The 23,199-nt window shown below is 44.8% G+C and overlaps 1 protein-coding gene across 14 annotated transcripts in view; it reads right to left on the reverse strand.

The window, feature by feature from the left end:
- The window catches only part of CAMK2B (calcium/calmodulin dependent protein kinase II beta), a 385,126-nt gene that overhangs the window by 125,221 nt on the left and 236,706 nt on the right, over positions 1–23,199 (reverse strand). For all 14 annotated transcript variants that reach the window (XM_033948504.1, XM_033948506.1, XM_033948501.1 and 11 more), the window contains 2 exons: positions 20,421–20,504; positions 4,295–4,337 (listed from right to left, as the gene is read on the reverse strand). In XM_033948504.1, coding sequence (XP_033804395.1) covers positions 4,295–4,337; positions 20,421–20,504 — 127 coding nt within the window. The remainder of the gene's footprint in view (positions 1–4,294; positions 4,338–20,420; positions 20,505–23,199) is intronic.

Raw genomic sequence — 23,199 nt, forward strand, 5'->3', positions numbered from 1 at the left:
AGCAACCTCATCTACTCTTTATCTCCTCTAGAAATTACCAGATATCTTCTTCTTGTAATACGTTTTTTTGTAATTCTTTTGTAATCCGCCTTGAACCGCAAGGCAATGGTGGAATAGAAATCTCTAATGTAATGTAATGTAATGTTTTATTTGCTGCCCCTGCCTCTCCATTTCATTCACCTCCTTGATGCCGAGGTCTTCCTTGTCACAAGAAAAGCTCCTATATCCACCCCCCCTTTCACATCTGTCTGACCTTCGGGCCTTCTCCCCCAGAGACAGCAGGATTTCAGATCTGTGTTAGCCTAACCCTTACTAGCTGGCTTCAGTTTCATGATTTTAACAGTGGAAATGTCAGGACTCGCCAGGCCATAAGGCACAATTTGGTTCAAACTGCCAGACAGAAGCTGATACAGGTTTGCCAATCCAGCCCATTTTAGGGGAGGACTGGGTAGGGAAAGTGAGATCAGAGTCCTGGAGACAAGGTGGGATACACTTGGAAAGGCTCTATGTCAGAGGAGCCAATTCATTGTGGCTTGCTGTGATTTTTCAGGGCTACTACAAAAATTGGATCCCAAAATATGATGCTTCTGTTTCTTATAATGACCTTACGGTGATTCGTGGAACAGCTGCTGCTCTCTTGAACCTGGAAATCAATGTGTCTGGTGTCTAAAAAGTGTTAATGCACTATGCATCATCAATACTAAAATAACATTTGCAACACTGCCATTATACTGTGACACTGCATGACCTTGTTGCTGTCAGAAATACTCTTTAAACAGCCTTTCAAACTTGGAAAAGCAGAATATATACAACTCTTTTATATATATATATATATATATATATATGCACACACATACTGTATATACTTATATACAGTATACATACACATGAGGGCTCTTCAAAAAGTTCTGCACTTGCATATTTTCACAGGAAATGGGTGGAGTGGGAGAAGTAAGAGGGCATGTCGTAGACTGTCATGTGAATAGCCAATCAGGTAAGTCAGCTCACCTTGCAGGTAGTGATGTAATTTGCTTTTGAGATATTTTATAAATAGTGTTTAAAAAAATAAAAGTGCAGAAACTTTTTGAATATCCCTCATGTATATACATATATAAAAGAGTAAATCAAAAGTAAAGGCAAAATACATTTAACGGCTTTAACAGAAGTAACTGTGAGCAAGTGAACATATCACTTCTCCACATAGTCCCCATGCAAGATGACACATTTGTTGTATTGTTCAACCAGCTTCTGCATTCCTGCAGAGAAGAAGTTTTTTAGCTGCTCCCGAAGCCAGGTGAGCACCACTTCCTTTACTTCATCATGCTTTGTCTTTTGCTCTCCAGGTCACAGTGATACACCCATGTCTCATTGCCGGTGACAATTCTCTCCAGAATACTCGGATCTTCTTCATACAATCTCAGGAATTAGGTCACAACTAGAGAATGACATGGGGACAAATTTTTCCCCGTCCCCGCAGGAACTCATTTTCCCACCCCGTCGAATTCTTTTCCTGTCCCTGCCCCATTCCTGTAAGCTCTGTCCTCATCTGTACAAGCCTTAAACACTTTAAAATCATAAGTGTTGGAGATCTATGCGGTTAAGGCTGAGCTTACAGGAATGGGGCAGGGGCAGCGACACAACTTGCGGGCATGGGATGGGGAAACTGAGTTCCTGCGGGGACGGGGAAAAATTTATCCCCGAGATTTAGGAGTAATCATCAGTGCAGACATGAAACTGCCAATCAAGTGGAGAAGGCTTCATCTAAGGCAAGGCAGATATTGGGTTGTATCAATAGAAGTTTCGTCAGCCGAAAGCCTGAAGTCATAATGCCGTTGTACAGGGCCATGGTGAGACCTCATCTGGAGTACTGTGTGCAATTCTGGAGGCCACATTACAGTAAAGATGTGCGCAGAATTGAATCGGTTCAGCGGACGGCCACCAGGATGATCTCGGGGCTCAAGGGTCTCTCGTACGAAGAGAGACTGAACAAATTGCAGCTCTACATTCTTGAGGAACGTAGGGAGAGGGGAGACATGATCGAAACATTTAAGTACCTCACGGGACGTGTCGAAGTGGAAGATGATATTTTCTTTCTCAAGGGACCCTCGGCCACAAGAGGGCACCCGCTCAAACTCAGGGGTGGAAAATTTCATGGCGACACCAGAAAGTATTTCTTCACAGAGAGAGTGGTTGATCATTGGAACAAGCTTCCAGTGCAGGTGATCGAGGCAGACAGCGTGCCAGACTTTAAGAATAAATGGGATACCCATGTGGGATCCCTACGAGGGTCAAGATAAGGAAATTGGGTCATTAGGGCATAGACAAGGGGTGGGTAAGCAGAATGAGCAGACTTGATGGGCTGTAGCCCTTTTCTGCCGTCATCTTCTATATTTCTATCATTCTCTAGTCGCAACTTCCACATGGTGTTGCTTGTGCAGATCAGTAAGCTCTTTGGGAGTCCATTGTGTTTAGACTTTCCTGTATTCCAAATCATCATGCATTATGGCAAAAGCAGATCCATAGCCGATATCCAAATTTGCAGCAAATTGAGACACCGCTATTTGTCGGTCTTCTCTTATGAAGGCATCCATCCTGTCAATGTGCTCTTGTGTGCACAATGTTGATGGGAAACCAGAACAACCTTCGCCGATTACACCTGTTCTTCCCGGTTTAAACCTTTCTGCCCACTCATAAACCTTTCATTGATTCATGGTGCTATGTCCATACTGAGTCAATATCCAATGGTGAATTTCCACAGGTTTCACTCCCTCTGTGCAAAGAAAGCACACTACTGCATGTAATTCTTCGTTGGTTCAATCTTGCAATGGAGCTTCCATGTTTCTGACCTTGTGGCTGCCCCGAGACTAAAGGCCAAGTATGTGCATGGATGAACTATCCAATAGGAAACGTACGAGTGGATATGTCGCATTTCGTTAGCTCTGTTTCGGTTATCACTTAATTTAACAATTGCCTTCATTTTTGATTTGCCCTCATATATACACTATATATATAACAAACTAAATGCTAAAACAGTGTCTTGCAAACTTTGCTGCACCATGGTGCACTAAACATAGTGGCCGCGGTTCGAGGCATCTGGAAGTATACAGATGTTGATGCAATGACATCACGCACATGCATGGCATTATAATGTTGACGCCCGTGCATACGCGAAGGCCCTCTAGATGGGCCCTGAGCCGCCATTGGGGGGTGCCAGCAGGAAAGACGTGTGGAGAGATGGAGAGGTGCTAGCTGATTGTCTACAGGATGTGCCTCTTGCCAGCGCTTCTCCTCCTCCCCAGGATCTCGCGGCAAACCTGAAATCTCAGGAGGCACACTAGTGTGCCGCAGCACACAGTTTGCGATACAGTGTCCTAAAAAGACAATACTGACAAGGGACTGATTTACAAGAGAAGCACACACTGCACTGATAATACAGAAAAGGGGATTAACAGAGAGGTACGCATTGTACTGGTAGCACAGAAAAGATGCCAGGGAAGCAGAGGTGTACACACAGCCTGGGAGGATATTTCACGGCATCATAAGAAAGAAAGCATAAGGCAATTAGACAACACACCAGGACTGCAGAAGGCATTACTGATGTGCTGCCTGGACTTCAAAGGTCAGGCTCACTGCCTCTGAAACTCCAAATTCTGCAGGGATCTTGACTCTGCAGTCACCTTCACAGCCCTTGATCTATGACTAAATCAGTAAGAAACCTCTCTTTACCAACAGTTCTTTTGTTCCCATCTCTGAGATTATGAGTTAGGGAAAAACTAAAAAAAAGAAAATATATAAAGTCTGCATAATCACATCTACCACAAACATTACTTGTGAAAATGAAATTGGCTTTGAAGACCATGGCTTCTTAACATACTGCTCTTTTGTCATCTGACCCAGCATCTCCATTGCATAAATGGATTTGGGAGCTCTTATTTGCTTCTTAGGAAATCAGAGCTAAAAGCCCAAAGATGCAATGAGCTAAATCAAAGTTAACCCAGTTCATATGGGAGAACTAGCAGTGCGCTAACATAAAAGGCCCCCATGACTCCAAGCACAGCTATGGGAGCTTAGTACCATTATTATAAGAGCTCTCTTAATGGCACTCCAGGCTTTTCCCCTCAGTAGGAAGGAATGTCATTTCCTTAGGAGGCCAGAACAGTGTTCCAGCAGTGCTAAGCTTACTGGAAGGGTGAAGGGAAGTAAGATACCATTTGTTTAATGGTGCTACACTCACAATATAGTGTTCACATGACAATGGCCACATCACTCTTTGCTCTGAAGAGCTTCAACTTACCTGAGAAATTTCGTGTGGCCAGCATGGTCGTGAGAATGGCTCCCTAGAACAGAATGAGACTTCAGTCAGAATTTAACATTACAGAATTTATGTCATGTTAAAAAAAAAAAGAAAAAAGATTACAGGGGGCATAGGCATGATTCTGGGAGTATATGTGTCATTCTGGGAGCAACAATAAACTATACTAAACTTAATGGTTATCTATTGATTAAATACAAACAAGGAACCATTCCTAAAAGTCAAAATAACTCTGTGGTTTTTATTTTATTGTTAATTGTTAATTAAACGGGGACAAGCCTCAGATTATGGAGTAATTTTCCCATTCTGAAATGAATTGAAGTAATTTATAGCACAAAGGCACTTTTATAAAGCACTTTGAAGCACCAGTGCACTTTTAAAAGTTTTGCACATTTCTCTCTGTCGGTTCTAAGTGTTGAAATGGTCTTTTCATGATAAGTCCCAACCATGCAATACTAATGAATTGAGAAGGTTTTTAAGATGTATAGATTCATTAATTTAAATATGAAGGAATGAAATGAAATGAACATTGAATAAATATTGAATATTTAAAAGAAGATTAGGAAAAGGAGATATAGTTAAGATATATAATATAATTTTAGGAATTAAGAATATAGTAATCAATATTAAATTAATGTTTTTAGTTATGACACGCAGCTCCCGATTGGTAAGGCCTGACTTTAGTGCAGGAAGAAGCGGTCGGAGCATACAGCGAGTGATTTCCTTTACTTGTCGGCACTCTGGCTGCTCTCTCCTGCATCTCCTGCTGCCCTCTTCAGTCTCCCCCAAGAAAAAACGTATTTGCGGTTTTACAAGATTTGCGGGGTTTCCTGGAACGGAACCCCCCGCGAATATCGGGGGGAGTACTGTACTGAATGTTCCTGTCTGTCTCTGCAAGCCCATCTGTTCATATCCACTATAATAAAACCTTTAGCGTGTATGCACAGTTGAAACTTTGTGCAGCTGTGATCCCTGATCCGTGGCTCCGTGTCACTGCATGTGCAGTAGGAGCCTTCAGCGGTTTGCGACGTGTGTGGCAGTTTCCCCAGCAACGTTCCTGCCCGATCTCCGACGCCGGCTGACTTCTAATGACGCCTCTCCTTCTCACCCCTGGACCAGCAGTGGCAGCAGCCGCAGAGCATTTGCTAGGCCGGCCTACTTCGATAATGCAAAGTAGGCTGGCCTAGCAAAAGCCCCAAGGCTGACCGGCCTAGCGGATGCTGGACAGTGAGCAGGTAAGGAGAAGGGGTACTACTGGACAGGGGGGAGGTAAAAGGAACGGAGAAGGGCTACTGCTGGACAGGGGGAGCAGGGAAAGGGTTCTGCTGGACATGGGGGAGGTAAAAGTAAGGGAGAAGGGAAAACAGACAGGGGGCAGAGAGAAAGAAATACCTAAGTCTGCTACACATCTATTCTAGCACCCGTTAATTTAACGGGCTAAAAAACTAGTAGAAGTATAAATGTCTGCCTGCATCTGACTGTGCAGTAGGCACAAGTGGTTGTCTTTTGGGGTGGGGCGGAGTTTCTTTGTGTGAGATATTCTACATTTCGCTGGTAATGAATGGTTGTGTGGGGTTTTCACATATCTCATCAATTTTGTTTATTCTTAGAGTAATGTCTTTAAATGGGTAGTTTTGCACATACCATAACAGAAATAAACATTACTCCTGAAGCAGGGTACATTGGAGATTATCTCATTCTCTCAGATTTACTACTAATACCTGACCTATACCAAGGAGAATCTGTTTCTGGAATTCACATGATGTGATATACACTTGCAACATATCAAGATGTACTTAGAAATTATTTTTAATTGGGCCAGCAGTGACCAATACAATTGGGACAATTTGTGTATCCTTCTGCCTCATATTTTTGGTCTTTAATTCTTAGTATTCAAGAACTCTTTTTCCACATTTAGTACACAATAGTTGCTTAGTACTGACACTCCTATTAGCAATGTTATTCCTGTGGTTTACATTTTCTCTTCAATGCCCAGTTTTCTTGCTTTGAGCTGGTATGACGATGTTACAGTATTTTTTTTCAGTTTCTATTTGATGAGATGTGGGTGTTTTTGGGGTGTTTTTTTTTTTTTTCAGTTGTTTTATTTCTTGGTTGAGATGTACTTCCTTAGTGTGCTTTTCTGCATGCAATGACTTCTGATATCAGCATGTCACATTCAACAAGATATATAACCATTTCCAGTTATTGATACAGAATCTGCACATGTATGTTTTTTACCAATTGTTTCTATGTTAGCTGTGAACTATCTTATCTGTACACGATCCTGTGCTGTGAGGGCCGGATTCTTTATAGTAAGCCCAGTTTCAGAAGCTGTCTAAGCGGCGTTTGAGAATCGCACACAGGTGTCCTATAGAGAATTGCATCTGTCCTCACAGACAAATGCCTAAGTCTGCCTACTAGCCCAATTCTCTAACCGGAGTCTATGTCACAGGCACCGGTTAGAAAATTGGGTTGCCACTGAGCTTATCCCAGCAAGGGATCTCCCTACTGTGATAAGTTTAGCAGCATCCTGTCCCCCAACACCTGCCCCTCCCCCCCGGAAGACTACCGGCAGGAAGGAGGCCCAGTCCCTTCTGCCAGAACCCCCTTCCCCACATCGAAGACAAGAGGGATTCCCAGTCCCTCATGCTGAACCCATCCCCCCGAACATCATGGGCATCCCCCCCACTGCTGGACCCCCCAGCCACACTCCACCCCCCCCGGAACCTCCCACCTTAAAATGTTGGCTGGCCAGTTGGAGGGCTCAGCAGGAAACCTGTCTGAAAAATCTCCCCCTTTCCTTTGGCTCTGCCATTTTTCTATATGCTACCGGTGCGACTGAGGATCCCCTTGAGCATGGGAGAGCACTCTGCCCCTCTACGACGCTCCAACCGCCTTAGCAAGCGCCTTTGTGAAGCAACCACGAAGCGACCAAACCTCCATCCTTGTCAAGGCTACTTAACCAACCCATAGTCTTTTCAAAGTCACAGTCTCTATCCACCCGACATTGCCCCTCAAAAACACCCCATGACACCCGATTCCTCTTCAGCCCTACTGGAGACCAATGAACCTCAACAAGTAGAGGAAGGAGGAAGAAGTCCTCCATTTTACCCCTCTTCGGCCCAACAACCTCCAAGAGAAAAAACAACTTCCCAACCCCCAGAAAATCACCTACAACCGCACTCCCACATACTCCTACCTCCCATCTTTCACAATGAAAACAATACCACAAAAACAAACACAAGCTATCCTACTGATCATCCTGCTCTTAACCAACTGGAAGGCAGCAGGAAACAACATCTCCCCAATACCAATTATCTCAACTACGAACAGAATTCACCACCCAGCCAGATGAATCACAGTGGACAGAAACATAAACTGCCAGACCTGCATTTACCACACCATCACACCAACAGAGGGAAGAAGACTGACAAACCCCTCCAAGACCAAACCACACCCTCGCCCAAGATCACTCATCAAATGACTTATAGTGCCCAATCTGATTACACCACAGTAACATGTGCCTACTTAAACATCAGAGCTATAGGCCCTAAGACAGAACACATAAAAGACTGGATAGAAAATGAGAATCTAGACTGCCTCTTCATCACAGAAACCTGGCTAACATCAGAATCAGATCTCAGGATAACGGAAGTCTGCCCAAAGGAATACAAGATAACAGTGGTCTGCAGAGAAAATAAAAGAGGAGGAAGTCTAGCCATCTTAGGCAGAAATGCCCTACACCTAAATATACTAGGCAAAACGTCCACCCCATACATGGATCTACTAGCCTGCCAACTCTCAGGCACCACACTCAAATGATCCATAACCTGCATGCTCTGCTATATAACACCAGGGAACTGGAACACAGCAATATCAGAATTTGAAGATTTTATTTACCAAAACTCACTAATGGCAACATACAACCTAATCCTAGGAGACCTAAACCTCCATCTCGAAGACCAATCCTCCAAACAAGTAGAAAAGTTGCTATCATACCTTGAAGCCTTAACATACAAGATCTTAGACCCACAATCCACACATGAGAAAGGTCACCAACATGACATCGCAGCCTTCATGACCTAACAGCCCATTCAAACAGAAATTCAAACCACAAATGGAAAATGGTCCCAATCTCTCTGGTCAGACTACTACACAATATCAAATGGGCCAAAAGCAAAAACAAACCAAAAGCTCAAAGAACCTACAACTCACGTAAATACATCGACCCCTCCAAATTCTGGAATAAAACAGACGCAATAATCCAAGATTGTAACCCCAAGGACTTCATCTCACAATGGTACAGTCCAAGTACAGCTACACTGGATGAGCTAGGCCCAATACAAACAAAAGCCAGAATCAGCAGACGATCAGACAAGTGGTTCGACAATGAACTATTCCTACTCAAAAGACAAAGCAGATGACTAAGAAAATGGAGAAAATGTAATCAAGAGCCCACAAAAACAGCATGGAGAAAACTAAACCAACAATACAAATTAAAACTGAAAGAAAAAAGAAAGACACACTACTCTAACCAAATAGACAGAGATTCCCAAGACACTAAAAAACTATTCCAATTACTAAAAGAACTCACAGACACCAAACCCTACCTGGCCAATAACGACACCCCTCCACCCTCAGCCACCCTTTTAGCTGAATACTTCAAAAACAAAATCACAACTGTCAGGACTACCTTCACTGGAACCCCTACTCAACTAGAAGAGATCACATTGCCCCCCACAGAAAAAGAATCAGTTGCAGCAGAGAGAACCAGGTCCCACTTCTCCACTATACAATGGTCAGATCTTAACAAACTCTATAAAAAATACAGCCATGCAGCCTGTGACCTCAACCACTGCCCCTCATACCTGTTAAAAACCTCCAGTATTTTATTCCGCGCCCTCCTCTTACAATGGATACAAACCTTGCTCATAGATGGCCTTTTCCCGAAAGACCTCAGCGAAATCATCGTCACCCCGATCCTAAAAGACCCCAAAAGAGCAATAGATCAACCATCCAACTACAGACCCAAAGCCTCAATACCACTTTACGTCAAGCTAATGGAAGGCCTCGTAGCTAAACTCCTCACCAACTACCTAGAAAACCACAACTTACTCCACACTACACAATCTGGTTTTAGAACCAATACAGCACAGAGACACTACTGGGATCCCTCCTGGACACAGCTAGACAACACCTCAGCACAGGCAGAAAAATGCTGATTATATAACTAGATCTCAGCTTTTGACCTGGTAGACCATGACATCATACTACAAATACTAGATTCAATAGGAATCAGAGATAAAGTACACACATGGTTTCAAGGATTCCTACAATCCAGGACTTACAGAGTAAAGACAAACAAAGAAAAATCAGAACCATTGTCCAACCCCTACGGTGTACCCCAAGGATCACCTTTATCTCCCACACTCTTCAACCTCTACATTGCATCCCTCGGCACCTACCTAGACAAATTAGGCCTAAACTCCTATAGCTATTCAGACGACATCACCATTCTCCTTCCTTTTGAACAACCAGCGCCCTCCATGACAGACACACTACACAGAACACTAGAAACAGTAGCAACTTGGATGAAAGAGCACAAACTATAACTGAATCCTGACAAAACAAAATTCATCCTCCTCGAAAATAACAAAACCCCAACCATAACAAACCTAGTAATAAACTCAATCACATACACCATTCAACCCATTCTAAAACTTCTGGGAATGATGATAGACAGATGCTGTACCATGCAGCCACAAATCAACAAAACAATACATGAGAAACAATACCTAAGGCAAGTTCAAAAATTCTTCGACAGAAAACTAAACTAAACCTTAGGTTTGTATACTGCACCATCTCCGCAATCGTAGAGCTCGGCACAGTTTACAGGAGTTGGGATGGAAAGGAACTCCAATGGAGGGTTAAAGGATTAAGTGTAGAGAAGATTTAGATGGGTGTAAGATACCGGAGTGGGAGGAAGTGTTACATTTTTGAGAATAGCCAAGTTTTCAGATGTTTACGGAAAAGTTGGAGGGAGCTTGAGTTTCGGAGAGGAGAGGTGAGGTTATTCCAGAGCTCGGTGATTCTAAAGGGGAGGTATGTCCCTAGTTTTCCTGCATGGGATATACATTTTATAGAAGGGAAGGATAGTTTTAATATTTGGGAGGATCTGGTGGAATTAGGAATTGAGGAATTCCAAAATAATGGAATAACGGGAGGAAGGATGCCGTGAAGGATCTTGAAAGTTAGGCAGGCACATTTAAAGTGAACCCCGGAGATTACTGGGAGCCAGTGAAGCTTGGACAGGAGTGGTGAGACATGGTCGAATTTACTTTTTGAGAAAATCAAGTTTCAAGTTTATTAAAATATTTGTTTGACCACTTAATCTAATTTCTAAGCGGTTAACATAATAAAATTACATAAAAACAAGTTAAACAGTTACATTGAGACGTATATTAAAACAGGGAAAACAAGTGAATTGCACAGATATACGGCAACAAAAGGACGGATGGGGAAGAACTACAATTGATATAGGATAGGCAGAACATAAATGGCTAAAACAATAGGTTAGGTAAAAAATTATTAAGAAAGATTAAGATTTGATTATAAAAGGGCATTTTAACAAAAAGCGTCTCGGAATAAAAATGTCTTTAATCCTGTTTTAAATTGTTTTATATCTGATTCGTTACGAAGATATATAGGCAATAAATTCCAGAGAGAAGGAGCAGTAACAGCAAAGTTGTTGGTGCGTAAAGTATTAATTGATTTTAATGAAGGTATAACTAAAAGATTTTGAGAAGTTGAGCGGAGGGATTTTGACGTAACGTACGGATTAAAAGGCTATTAATAAAATCGGGTTGGTTATTCATTCTGGTTGTAAATGTTAAAAGTAAAATTTTATAATTAATCCTGTGTTTGATTGGCAACCAATGAGCGTTGATTAGAAGGGGGGAGACGTGATCACATTTCTTTGCCCCGCTAATGATCTTAATAGTGGTATTTTGGACAATCTGTAGTTGTCTGATCTCCTTTTTTGTAATGCCCTTATAAAGGGCATTACAGTAATCTAAACAGGAAATTACCAATGAGTGAATTAAAGTTTTCAATGTGGCAGGTTCCAGTAACTTAGAAAGAGAACAAATCATTCTCAATCGATGGAAACATTTCTGGACGACTGCGCTGATATGAGAATGATACGAAAATTTACTGTCAAGGGTAACGCCCAAAAGCTTTAAAGTTGGAACAGTTTTAATAGGGGAGGATTCAAATTTCAAGGGAGCTTGAAGTGTTGTACCTTCTTTTAACGGAAAGATCATTAGTTTAGATTTATTAATGTTAAGTGAAAGTTTGTTAACATCCAACCAGGATTTAATTTTTTCTAATTTGTGATTCTGAATCTGCTGAAGGCTATGGAGGCTTTTCTTAGTTAGGCTTAGGTAGATAGAGTTGCAATAGTCCAATCTGGAGAGGATGATGGTTTGTACAAGGATGGCAAAGTGTTTTTGATGAAAGCAGGATCTCACTTTCCTCAGCATATGAAGGCTAAAAAAGCATTTTTTTTATCAGGGAGTTAAGATGGTCATTGAAGGATAGTGAAGAGTCCATGGTGATGCCCAGAACTTTGCTTGAAAACTCAAGCTGTAATGTGAAGCCGGAGGACAATGGGATGGAGGAGGGTAATTGGTCTAATTTTGGGACGAGCCAAAGTAGTTTTGTTTTGGACTCATTCAATTTCATTTGTACTGTGAGGGCCCAGGATTGGAGGTTCATAATACATGAGGATATGTTCTCGGAGAGGTTGGAGAGGTTCGAGTCGGTCTCGAGGAGGACAAGGATGTCGTCAGCATAAGTGTAAAGTGTTTCTAGGGGGGATAGATGGAGGAGTTTCAGGGAAGACATGTAGATGTTGAAAAGAATTGGAGATAGAGGTGAACCTTGTGGGACACCACATGTCAGTGTTCAGGGGGAGGATGAGGTGCCGTTCATGTTAACAGTGTAAGAGCGGGAATGTAAGAATTTGGAGAACCAGTCTAGAACTGTGGAGTTAATGCCTATCTCAGAGAGTTGGAAAACTAGAATATCATGATGGACAACGTCAAAAGCTGCAGAGAGATCGAATTGTAGAAGAATAGCGAACTTGTTACGAGAATACAGTAGCTTAGAGATTAATGAGGCTAATAGGGATTCGGTGCAGAAGTTGGGTCTGAAGCCGTATTGGTAAGGTAGGAGAATAGAGAATCTTTCTAAGTAAGATGAGAGTTGGGTAGATATTATAGACTCTAGCATCTTGGTTAGGAGAGGGATATTTGCAATTGGACGATAGCTGGATGGTATGGAGGGGTCTAGGTCAGCTTTTTTTCAGTAATGGGGTCAAAGCAATGTGTCCCATTTCAGAAGAGAATAGGCCGGATAGTAGGGCAGAGTTTACAAGTTTAGTAAGAGATGCGATGGCCTGTGCGGGAATTTTCTTGAATAGGTAGGAGGGGAATGGGTCCAAGGTGCAGTTGCAAGATTTAAATCTGAGGCAGAGACCTGCGATTCAGATACAAGCTCAAAGGTAGTCCAGGATCTGTCGGCTGGGATAGGGTTGGAGACAGGTAGGGTAGGGTTGGAATCGGTGGATACCAGAGAGCTGTAGGAAACTACAGGTGGGAAGGAGCATCTTAAGGTAGTGACTTTTTCATTGATGAATTTTGCTAGAACCTCGGCTGAAGGAGAAGAGGGGAGCAGGGTGGAGTCGTTTTTAGAGGTTAAGGAGCGCCAGATGTTAAGCAGAGCACTATTCTGGTTGTTGGATTTGGAGATCTTGACACCATAGAAGTTCTTCCTTGCTTTTTGTAATATTGTATTGTAGAGCTTGATATTGACTCTCCAGGTCTGTCTATCAGAAGGGGATTTAGATTTTTTCCATTTGTGCTCCAAAGCTCGACATTTCTGCTTCAGTTCTCTGTGAAGTGGAAGGTACCAGGGGGCCTTAAGGGGGTAGGAAATGGTTTTAGTGGATAATGGGGTGAGGGAGTAGTAGGTGGACTTGGAGAGGGCGATCCAGTTGTGCCAATTGGTTTCAGAATCTGCAAGCTTAGGAACGGAGGAGAAATGAGTGAGGAATTTGGTCCAGAACAGATAGTTTGTAATTTTTTTGCGGAAGGTAATGGAATTAGAGGAACGGGGAGGGGCTCCAAGATGAGACATGAAAATGGGGAGACAGAAAGCCCCTAGGAAGTGGTCAGACCAAGGGACGTGTTCCCAACGAGTATCCTCAGCTGAAGTTTTGTAAGCGGTGAGATCAAGGAAACTGATGAAGTCTAGTGTGTGACCCTTTTCATGGGTTGGAGCGGAAGCAGAGGGAGAGAAACCTAGAGAAGTGAGGAAGTTGTTAAATTCGGTCGCATTCTTGCTGGTGATATCGTCAAGGAGATTAATATCTCCGATGATCAGTAATCTTTGAAATTTGAGGAAGGCGTTTGTTATGGTCTCGAGGACGAGATCTGAGGATTTGTTCCAAGGGGTAGGTGGGTGGTATAGTAACAAGATACCCAGTGGGTGAAGGCGGAGTTCATCGTTGACTGAGGCTAGCATATATTCTAGTGAGTCGTGGCAACCCTTTTCAAGGAGCTGGACATCAAAGAAAGATTTATAGAGGAGTGCCAGGCCGCCTCCTTTTCGGTGAGTTCTAGGTGAGAAGAGGCCTTGGTAACCATGGGGGCAGAGTTCATTTTGTGTGAATAGGTCATCTTTAGTAATCCATGATTCCGTGATGCACAGGAATCCAAGGTCAAAATCCTCGAGAAGGTCCTTCAGAATTTGAATCTTGTTGCATGCGGATCTGGCGTTGCAATAAAGTGTCGGGACTGGGGTGAGAGAGTCAGAGGCAGGTTGGGAAGATTAGCATGGGGCACAGGCTTTAGAGAGGCATGGTTGGTTTTTTTTTGAAGGGGTGACTTCTGGTGCGCATCAGTGTGGGGGTTCTGAGGCCAGGGCAGATATTATTGGCATTTGAGGAGTCAAGTAGTTAGGGAGAGGGAGGTTTCAAGCAGAGGGAGGTATTGAAAGATGAGCAGAGTAGAAGAAGAAGGAGCCAGAGAGGTGGCTTCATGGTGAGGCTAGGGACTTATTTAATCTCCAAGTGAAGGTTTAAATCAGGAGGACAGAGAGGACAATTCCAGATCATGGTCCAGTCCTTAATCCTGGGTCTTCTAGGCTACTGCAACATCCTCTATCTCCCCTGCCCCACAACCATGATAAAACAACTATAAACAGTACAAAACACAGCTCTGAGACTTATCTACTCACTGAGGAAACATGACCACATCACAGCGGCTTACCTCGATTCACACTGGCTCCCAATTCAAGCAAGAATACTATTCAAATTCTACTGTCTACTATTTAAGACCATAAACAGAGACTGCCCAGCCTACTTGAACAACCGACTAATCCAAACAACCACAACCAGACATAGGAGAACCCACACTCCATTCACACACCCTCCAATCAGAAACGTCAAATGAAAAACAATGTATGATGGCCTCCTGGCCACTAAAGCAGAAAAACTAGACTATCAACTCTCCAATTTACTGATCATGACCCCAGACTACAAAACCTTCAGAAAAGAAATAAAAACCCTTCTATTCATGAAATCCTTAAAGATAAATTAACACAGCAAGAATCATCTCAATCCCCAATAGGTTGAAGAGGTGGTTTGATATTGAAGAGGCCTCTCATGAACCGGGAAACCAGAGGATGAGCCGTGAGGGGTTTTCCGAGGATAGGCTCGTGAAAAGCAGTGATGGCACTGAGGTGGACTCTGATCGAGGTAGACTTGAGACCAGCGTTAGACAGAGAGAGCAAATAGTCCAGTACGGTTTCCACCGCCAATGAGGTGGGATTGTGATGATGCAGGAGGCACCAAGAGGAGAACCGGGTCCATTTCTGATGGTAACATTGGAGTGTGGAGGGTTTCCTGGAGGCATCCAAAATGCGACGGACAGGCTGAGACAGGTTTTCTGGAGAGGTCAGCCCGAGAGAAACCAAGCTGTCAGGTGGAGGGAAGACAGATTGGGATGTAGCAGAGACTGATGTTGCTGCGTAAGCAGAGAAGGAAATACAGGAAGAGGAATGGGCTCCCTGGAGCTGAGTTGAAGCAGGAGGGAGAACCAGTGTTGTCTGGACCACCGAGGGGCGATGAGAATCATGGTGGCCCTGTCCTTGCGGAGTTTGAACAGGGTCCGCAACATCAGAGGAAGTGGAGGGAAGGCATAGAGGAACCGATCCGTCCAGTCGAGTAGGAATGCATCCGGGGCCAGACGATGTGGAGAGAAGAGTCTGGAACAGAACTGGGGCAGCTGATGGTTGTGAGGAGCTGCAAAGAGGTCCACCTGCGGAGTGCCCCAGCGAGCAAAGATGGAGTGGAGAGTGGGAGGATCCAGGGTCCACTCGTGAGGTTGAAGGATGCGGCTGAGCTGGTCGGCCAGGGAGTTCTGTTCGCCCTGGATATAGACCGCTTTGAGATAAAGATTGTGGGCTGTGGCCCAGGTCCAAATTCGGAGGGCCTCCTGACAAAGGAGACGAGATCCGGTGCCGCCTTGCTTGTTGATGTAGTACATGGCGACCTGGTTGTCCGTGCACAGGAGAAGAACCTGAGGATAGAGAAGGTGCTGGAAGGCCTTGAGAGCATAAAACATGGCTCTGAGTTCCAGGAAATTGATGTGATGTTGACGCTCCTGAGGGGTCCAGAGTCCCTGGGTGCGTAGATCCCCTATGTGAGCTCCCCATGCATAGGGGGAGGCATCTGTGGTGATGATCATGGAATGAGGGGGTGGATGAAAAAGGAGGCCCCTGGAAAGATTTGAGGAGTTCAACCACCATTGAAGAGATCGCTGAAGAGACGATGTCACAGAGATGGGATGAGAAAGAGGATCCCTGGTCTGTGACCATTGGTTGGCGAGGGTCCATTGCGGTATCCTCAGATGGAGTCGCGCCAGAGGAACCACATGGACTGTCGAGGCCATGTGACCCAGAAGAATCATCATCTGGCGAGCAGGGATGGATGGTTGGAGGAGCACCTGTCGACAGAGGTGAAGCAGTGTCCAGTGCCGGTCGGCAGGAAGGAACGCTCTCATGAAGTTGGTATCGAGAAGTGCTCCGATGAACTGAAGGCGCTGCGTGGGAAGCAGATGCGACTTGGGATAATTGATCTCGAACCCCAAGAGATGGAGGAAAGAGATGGTGTGGTGAGTTGATTGCAGCACAAGTGGAGAGGTTGTTGCTTTCACCAACCAATCGTCCAAGTAGGGGAACACTTGTAGGTTGTGGGACCTGAGACAGGCCGCTACCACAATCAGGCACTTGGTGAACACCCTGGGTGATGATGCGAGACCAAAGGGTAGCACTTTGTACTGATAGTGGTGATTCAGTATCTGGAATCGGAGGTAGCGACGTGAAGCCTGATGGATTGGGATGTGAGTGTAGGCCTCCTTGAGGTCCAGGGAACATAGCCAGTCGTGTTGAGACAGAAGAGGATAAAGTGTGGCAAGGGAGAGCATCCTGAACTTTTCCTTGACCAAACACTTGTTGAGGTTCCTGAGGTCGAGGATAGGACGAAGATCCCCTGTTTTCTTGGGTACCAAGAAGTAGCGGGAGTAAAAACCCTGACCTCTTTGGTCTGGTGGAACTTCTTCGATTGCATTGAGAAGGAGGAGGGATTGGACCTCCCTGAGGAGGAGTGGAGTTTGGGAGGAGTGAGAAGCAGACTCTACGGGAGGATGGTCTGCAGGAAGAGTCTGGAACCTTAGTGAGTATCCGTGACGGATGATGTTTAGAACCCACAGGTCTGATGTGATGGCCTCCCAGCGTCGTAGAAAGATGGTGAGGCGGCCCCCGATAGGTTGAGGCAGAGGCAGCGAGGGTTGGAGACTGGCTATGCCCTGGAGAAAGGAGTCAAAAGGGCTGCGGAGGCTTAGTTTGAGGGAGAGGCTTGGCCGTCTGGTGAGATTGCGAGCGAGCCTGAGAGTGTTGTTGTTGTTGTTGGCGAGGCCGACGAGATTGCTGTTGAGGAGGATTTAGTGGCCTAGCAGAAAAACGACGTTGGTAAGAGGACTGAGGTCTGTATGGTCGTGTTGGCGGAGTCTTCTTTTTAGGCTTAATGAGGGTGTCCCATCTCGTCTCATGAGCCGAAAGTTTTTGTGTCGTGGTATCCAGAGACTCCCCAAAAAGTTAATCACCAAGACAGGGCGCGTTGGCAAGGCGGTCTTGGTGGTTCACATCAAGGTCAGATACCCTCAGCCAGGCAAGGCGTCGCATGGCCACTGCCAGAGCAGAGGCTCGGGAGGAGAGCTCGAAAGAGTCATAGATTGAGCGTACCATGAATTTCCTAAGCTGAAGGAGGTTGGAAATTTGTTGCTGAAATAATGGAACCTTGCGTTCAGGGATATACTTTTGCAGAGCAGAAAGTTGTACCAGATATTTCATGTAAAAAGAAAAATGAAATGAGTAATTGTTGGCTCTGCTAGCCAGCATGGCATTCTGGTACAGGCGCTTTCCAAATTTGTCCATTGTTTTACCCTCTCTGCCAGGAGGGGTGGAGGCATAGACACTGGAACCATGAGATTTTTTGAGAGTGGATTCTACCAGGAGGCTCTCATGTGGCAATTGGGGTTTATCAAATCCCGGGATAGGGATGACCCGGTATAAACTGTCCAGTTTCTTAGGGGCACCTGGAACAGTAAGGGGATTCTCCAAATTTTTATAAAATGTTTCCCGTAGAATATCATGGACGGGTAGTTTGAGAAACTCCTTGGGGGGTTGATCGAAGTCCAAGGCTTCTAGAAAGGCCTGGGACTTCTTTGAGTCGGACTCAAGTGGGATGGAGAGAGCCGCAGACATCTCCCGAAGGAATTTCGTAAATGAGGACTGCTCGGGTTTGGAGGTGGATTCAGCCATGGAGGGTTCCTCATCAGTGGAAGAGGCATCCTCCTCGGTACCGAGTGGGGATTGCTCCCATAAGTCTGGGTCCCTGATGGCCGGCTCAGTATGGCGGGTTTTAGAAAGGGACTTGCCAGATCTCATGGATACGGTGCCGGGAGATGAAGACCGGTGCCGATCTCTGTCAATGGAGGAGTGGTGCCGATCCCGGTCCCGAGACGATCGATGTCGATCCTGGGGCCGGGAGGGGTCCTCCGCCGCGCAAGTCTGAAGTGTAGGCTGGGCAGATAAGACCGGCATGGAAGTGTTCATCGGTACCGAGGGGGTGGCCACTGGCGGAGTGGTGCGAGGCTCGGGCCGGACCGGTACCAGAAGGAGTGGTGCCAGCAGGGTCGGAAGCAGTTCCTGAAGCTGGTGCTGCAGCTGCTCCTGCAATTTGTTCTGGAGGATGGCCGAGATACGGTCCTCCAATGGGGGCACCGGTACCGTTTTACTTTTCTTCGGTACCATAGGTGCTGCTCTACGCTCCGGCGATGAGGAGGCCGATGAAGAGGCACTCACCGTTATCGGAGCGGAGCGCTTACGGGACTTGCGGGACGTCGGAAGGATCGGTGTCACCGCCGTGGCTGGAGGGCGCTCGAGGGAAGTGGAAGGCTTCTTAGCCGGCTTACCTGGCGCTATCGACCCCGCAGAAGGATCAGGTGGTGTCGATGTTGACGGTGCCGATTTCGGCGGTGCCGTCGACGTCGGGGTCGGATCCATAGCAGAACCGGTGCCGAAGAGGAGATTCTGCTGGATTTGTCTATTTTTAAGTGTGCGTTTTTGGAGAGTCGCGCAGCGGGTGCAGGTGTCAGCCCGATGTTCCGGACCCAAGCACTGTAGGCACCAGTTGTGTGGGTCCGAAAGGGAAATCGGGCGTGCACACCGCTGGCACTTCTTAAAACCCGGCTGGGGGGGCATGAAGGGAAATACGGCCTCCGCGAAATCAAAGCCGGAGGCTTGTATGATGGCAACAGGCCCCGCCGGGGCCGGTTGAAAAATAAAGGAAAAAACAAAGTTTTTTTTTTTTTTTTTTACCAATTAGAAAGAAAACAGAAACCCGAAGGGAAAAAGTAGAAAAAAATCAGAAATAACGCGAGCGGGAAGGCAAAAAAGAAGTGTTCAACGGCCGTTGAAACCACATGCGTCTTCTTCGCTCCGCGGAAACGAAGAAACTGGAGACCACGCACTCCTCCGTCGGGCGGGAAGGCACTCGCGCATGCGCGGTGCGGCCAACTAGAACTTTCTAGTTAAAAAGGTCCGTACCGGGGCTCCGTCGGTGACGTCACCCATACGTTAAGAATATGCTGCCTGCTTGTCCTGGGATAAAGATCCAGTACACGCTATAAACATTTCCAAATCACAGTTTAACACATTATTTCCCCACAATTTGCTTTTATTAACACTGTTAACCTATAAAGTCTAAGACAATCAGATGCTATATACAGTCAATGCCTGCAATTATGGTTTCCAAAACTCATTAAGATTTCTGGCATGGAAGCCACCTCCCAAATCTTTATTTTCCCAAATCATTTTCATTTCCTCAGTGTACAAATTAAAAAGGTAGTGACAGTGCACTGTTATCTGTGGGGAAAGTAGTACTAGAGTATATTGCTATAATCTTTGAATAGTATAAATTATGTGAAAGATGTTTTTCTTTCTTAATTCATTTTGTTCCCTCTCAACGGAAAGTCTCTTTGCCTCTCCAGAGTGTTTCAATACTTTATACTCTTGCAGATGCTTTCTGTTAGGTGTCCAATCAGTCGGAAAGCAGCAGATATATGATTCCAGGATGGGGGAAAGGTCAAAAGGCATATGTGTGCAATATTTGAGGGAACAGAAAGTAATCAAAACCTAAAAATTACAGAATTAATGTGCTTCAATGCTGATATGCCACAATGAGAAGTTAAATCACAGATCCACCTTCACCCTATCTAGTTAACCTCAGGGTGCTACTACCAGCAATCAGAAGGTTTCCTGGTTCTGGCAAAATTGTTACAAGAGAGAGAGAAGATGAAGAGCAAGGCCCATGCCTTGAGGTGAAATTCTGGTACTAATCTTCTGCCATGCATCCTCTCTGTCATCTCCTAGCAAAGGTTCATGAGCTACACTCTGGATATCCCAAGAAACTGTCATTGTTTACCTTCAGTTTCCTCCTGGCATTGAATTTCTTGAGACACTCTACAGTTTCCTGTCTGTGCATCATGGAAGCCACGGTTGAGCGTTGCTGCAAGAAAAGAAGACACCTAGTCAGTCAGAGTCTTTCCTGTAGAACCCATCAGCCCATAGTGAATGCAGAGAAAGTTATAGCTTTGATTGCTGTTAGAGTGGGGTCTATGGTATCCATTTTCTCATGAGGATGGGAAGGGATCAACTCAAATATTCTTGAAAGAATAACCATATTTTTTGTTCCATAAGTCGCACTTTTTCCACCTCCACAAAGGGGGGTGGAAAAGGGTGTGTGTCTTATGGAGTGAAGATGACATCTCCCGGTGCCTTTTTAAACACCGCCCGCCCTTCCTTTTAAAACACATCCGCCAGCCGGCTGGCCCTTCCTTTTAAAACGCCCACCTGCCCTTCCTTTTAAAACACCCCCCGTCCCATAGTACCTTTTTAAGCGCCCCTTAAGCCTGGTGATCTGCGCTGCTGCCTGGGCCTGCCCCGCTTTCAGAATGATTGTGTCAGTTCTCGTGGGATTATCAAACAGTGAAAACAACTTAGAAAATATACAACGTAGGGTACATTTCATTTATTTAGCTTATTTATATACCTATCAATGGAGGTTGTCTATGCGGTTTACATTCAAGTAGTCGAGCATATTTCCTTATCTGTCCTAGCTACAATCTGAATAATGACCTGGTAGGAATAGTGCTCAAGAAACAAAAAATGGAAGACCCAATGTTCCACAGTGAAAACAATCCAAATGATAAAAACAGAAAAAATGTGGATGATGATTTCCTAAAAAGATGATTTATTCTTCTTCCAAAAAAACACAAATAAATACAAATATAATAGTCCAGATGTGTAGTGCTCAGCCAAAACTAGGGTGAAGCCGTGATAAGAGACAAGTCCTGGGGTCTATCACTGTCTGGCTAATCTATGGGCTAATGTTTTGCATCTAAATGATTATTTCTGTATTGAAGATTTGGTCTATGGATTTTATATCAATTAATTGCTATGATGTTTCTGGACTAGGGCCAGAAAACTTTTTGGTTTTGTTTTGTTTTAGTGAACCATATGGTTCTATAAAAAGGAGGATGGATTGAGACATCCAGATTTTACTTCCATTGCTTTCAATGGAAGTAAAACCTGGATGTCTCAATCTGTCCCTCCTTTTTTGGAGCCATATAGTAACCTTAAATTAGTGACTCTTAGCTGCACCAACAGCTGGGGTGAGATCCATGGAGCTCCAGTTAAAGAGCAGGGGAATCTTCAATTAGGAAGTGTGTGTGTTTTTGTGGGGGGCAGTCCCTCTCATGAATCTGAGGGGGATTACCCCCTCCCACCAGTGCTAGCAAGAGCCATTCCACCGGTCTTTGTGCTCCATATCTTTTTTCGTTCCTCTTGTATTCTTTCCACTCCTTCTTTAGGCATGCATGCTCCCTCTTTTTCTTCTTGTCTCCTGTGTGCTCTCTCCTCTCCATTTCTGCTGTATTAACTCTCTCTATTCCCTCCTCATATCTTGCACTCTTCTACCCTTTCTTCTCTTAAGTTCTACCATCTCTCCTTCTGCTTTTACATCCTACTTTGATTATCTCCACCCTAGAAAGCTCAGAGATGATAGGGAGGACTCTGATTTCATTCTCCATCTTCATGTAATAGCTCTTTAGTGCATATGCTTCTATCCTCCTGTCTTCACTGTTTCTCCAGACCTCTTTCTTCCTGGTGATGAAAGACTTGACTTACTTTTTGCTTTTCATCACCATAAACCCAGAAGTTGGGCATTTGCTGCCTCCTTCACATTCTCAGCCTCCTTTGAGCTGGCAATCAGCTGTTCCTGTATACAGCTAGAACATAAGAACATAAGCCGTACCTCTGCTGGGTCAGATCTGAGGTCCATCATACCCAGCAGTCCGTTCACGCGGCGGCCCATCAGGTCCAGGACCTGTATACTAGCCCTCTATCTATACCCTTCTATCCCCTTTTTCTTCAGAAAATTGTCCAATCCCTTCTTGAAATCCAATACCGTCCGCTCACACGGCGGCCCATCAGGTCCAGGACCTGTATACTAGCCCTCTATCTATACCCTTCTATCCCCTTTTTCTTCAGAAAATTGTCCAATCCCTTCTTGAACTCCAACACCGTACCCTGTCCACGCGTTCCAGGTGTCTACCACCTGTTGGGTGAAGAAGAACTTCCTAGTATTGGTTCTGAATCTATCTCCTTTTAATTTTTCAGAATGCCCTCTTGTACTTGTAGTTGTTGAAAGTTTGAAGAATCTGTCCCTCTCTATTTTCTCTATGCCCTTCGTGATCTTATAAGTCTCTATCATATCCCCTCTAAGTCTTCGCTTCTCCAGCGAAAAAAGTCCCAGTCTCTCTAATCTTTCAGCATATGAAAGGTTTTCCATACCTTTTATCAAACGTGTCGCTCTCTTCTGAACCCTCTCGAGTATCGCCATATCCTTCTTTAGTTATAGCGACCAATATTGGACGCAGTACTCTAGATGCGGGCGCACCATCGCCTGATACAACGGCATGATAACTTCTTTCGTTCTGCTTGTAATACCCTTCTTGATTATTCCTAGCATTCTATTTGCTTTCTTAGCAGCCGCTGCGCATTGTGCCGATGGCTTCATTGTCATGTCCACTATTACTCCCAAGTCCCTTTATTGGGAACTCTCACTCAATAACAGCCCTCCCATTGTGAAGCTGTACCTCGGGTTTCTGTTTCCTATGTGTAAGACTTTGCATTTCTCTACA

Source organism: Geotrypetes seraphini, chromosome 6, assembly GCF_902459505.1.
Source record: "Geotrypetes seraphini chromosome 6, aGeoSer1.1, whole genome shotgun sequence".
NCBI classification, from domain to species: domain Eukaryota; kingdom Metazoa; phylum Chordata; class Amphibia; order Gymnophiona; family Dermophiidae; genus Geotrypetes; species Geotrypetes seraphini.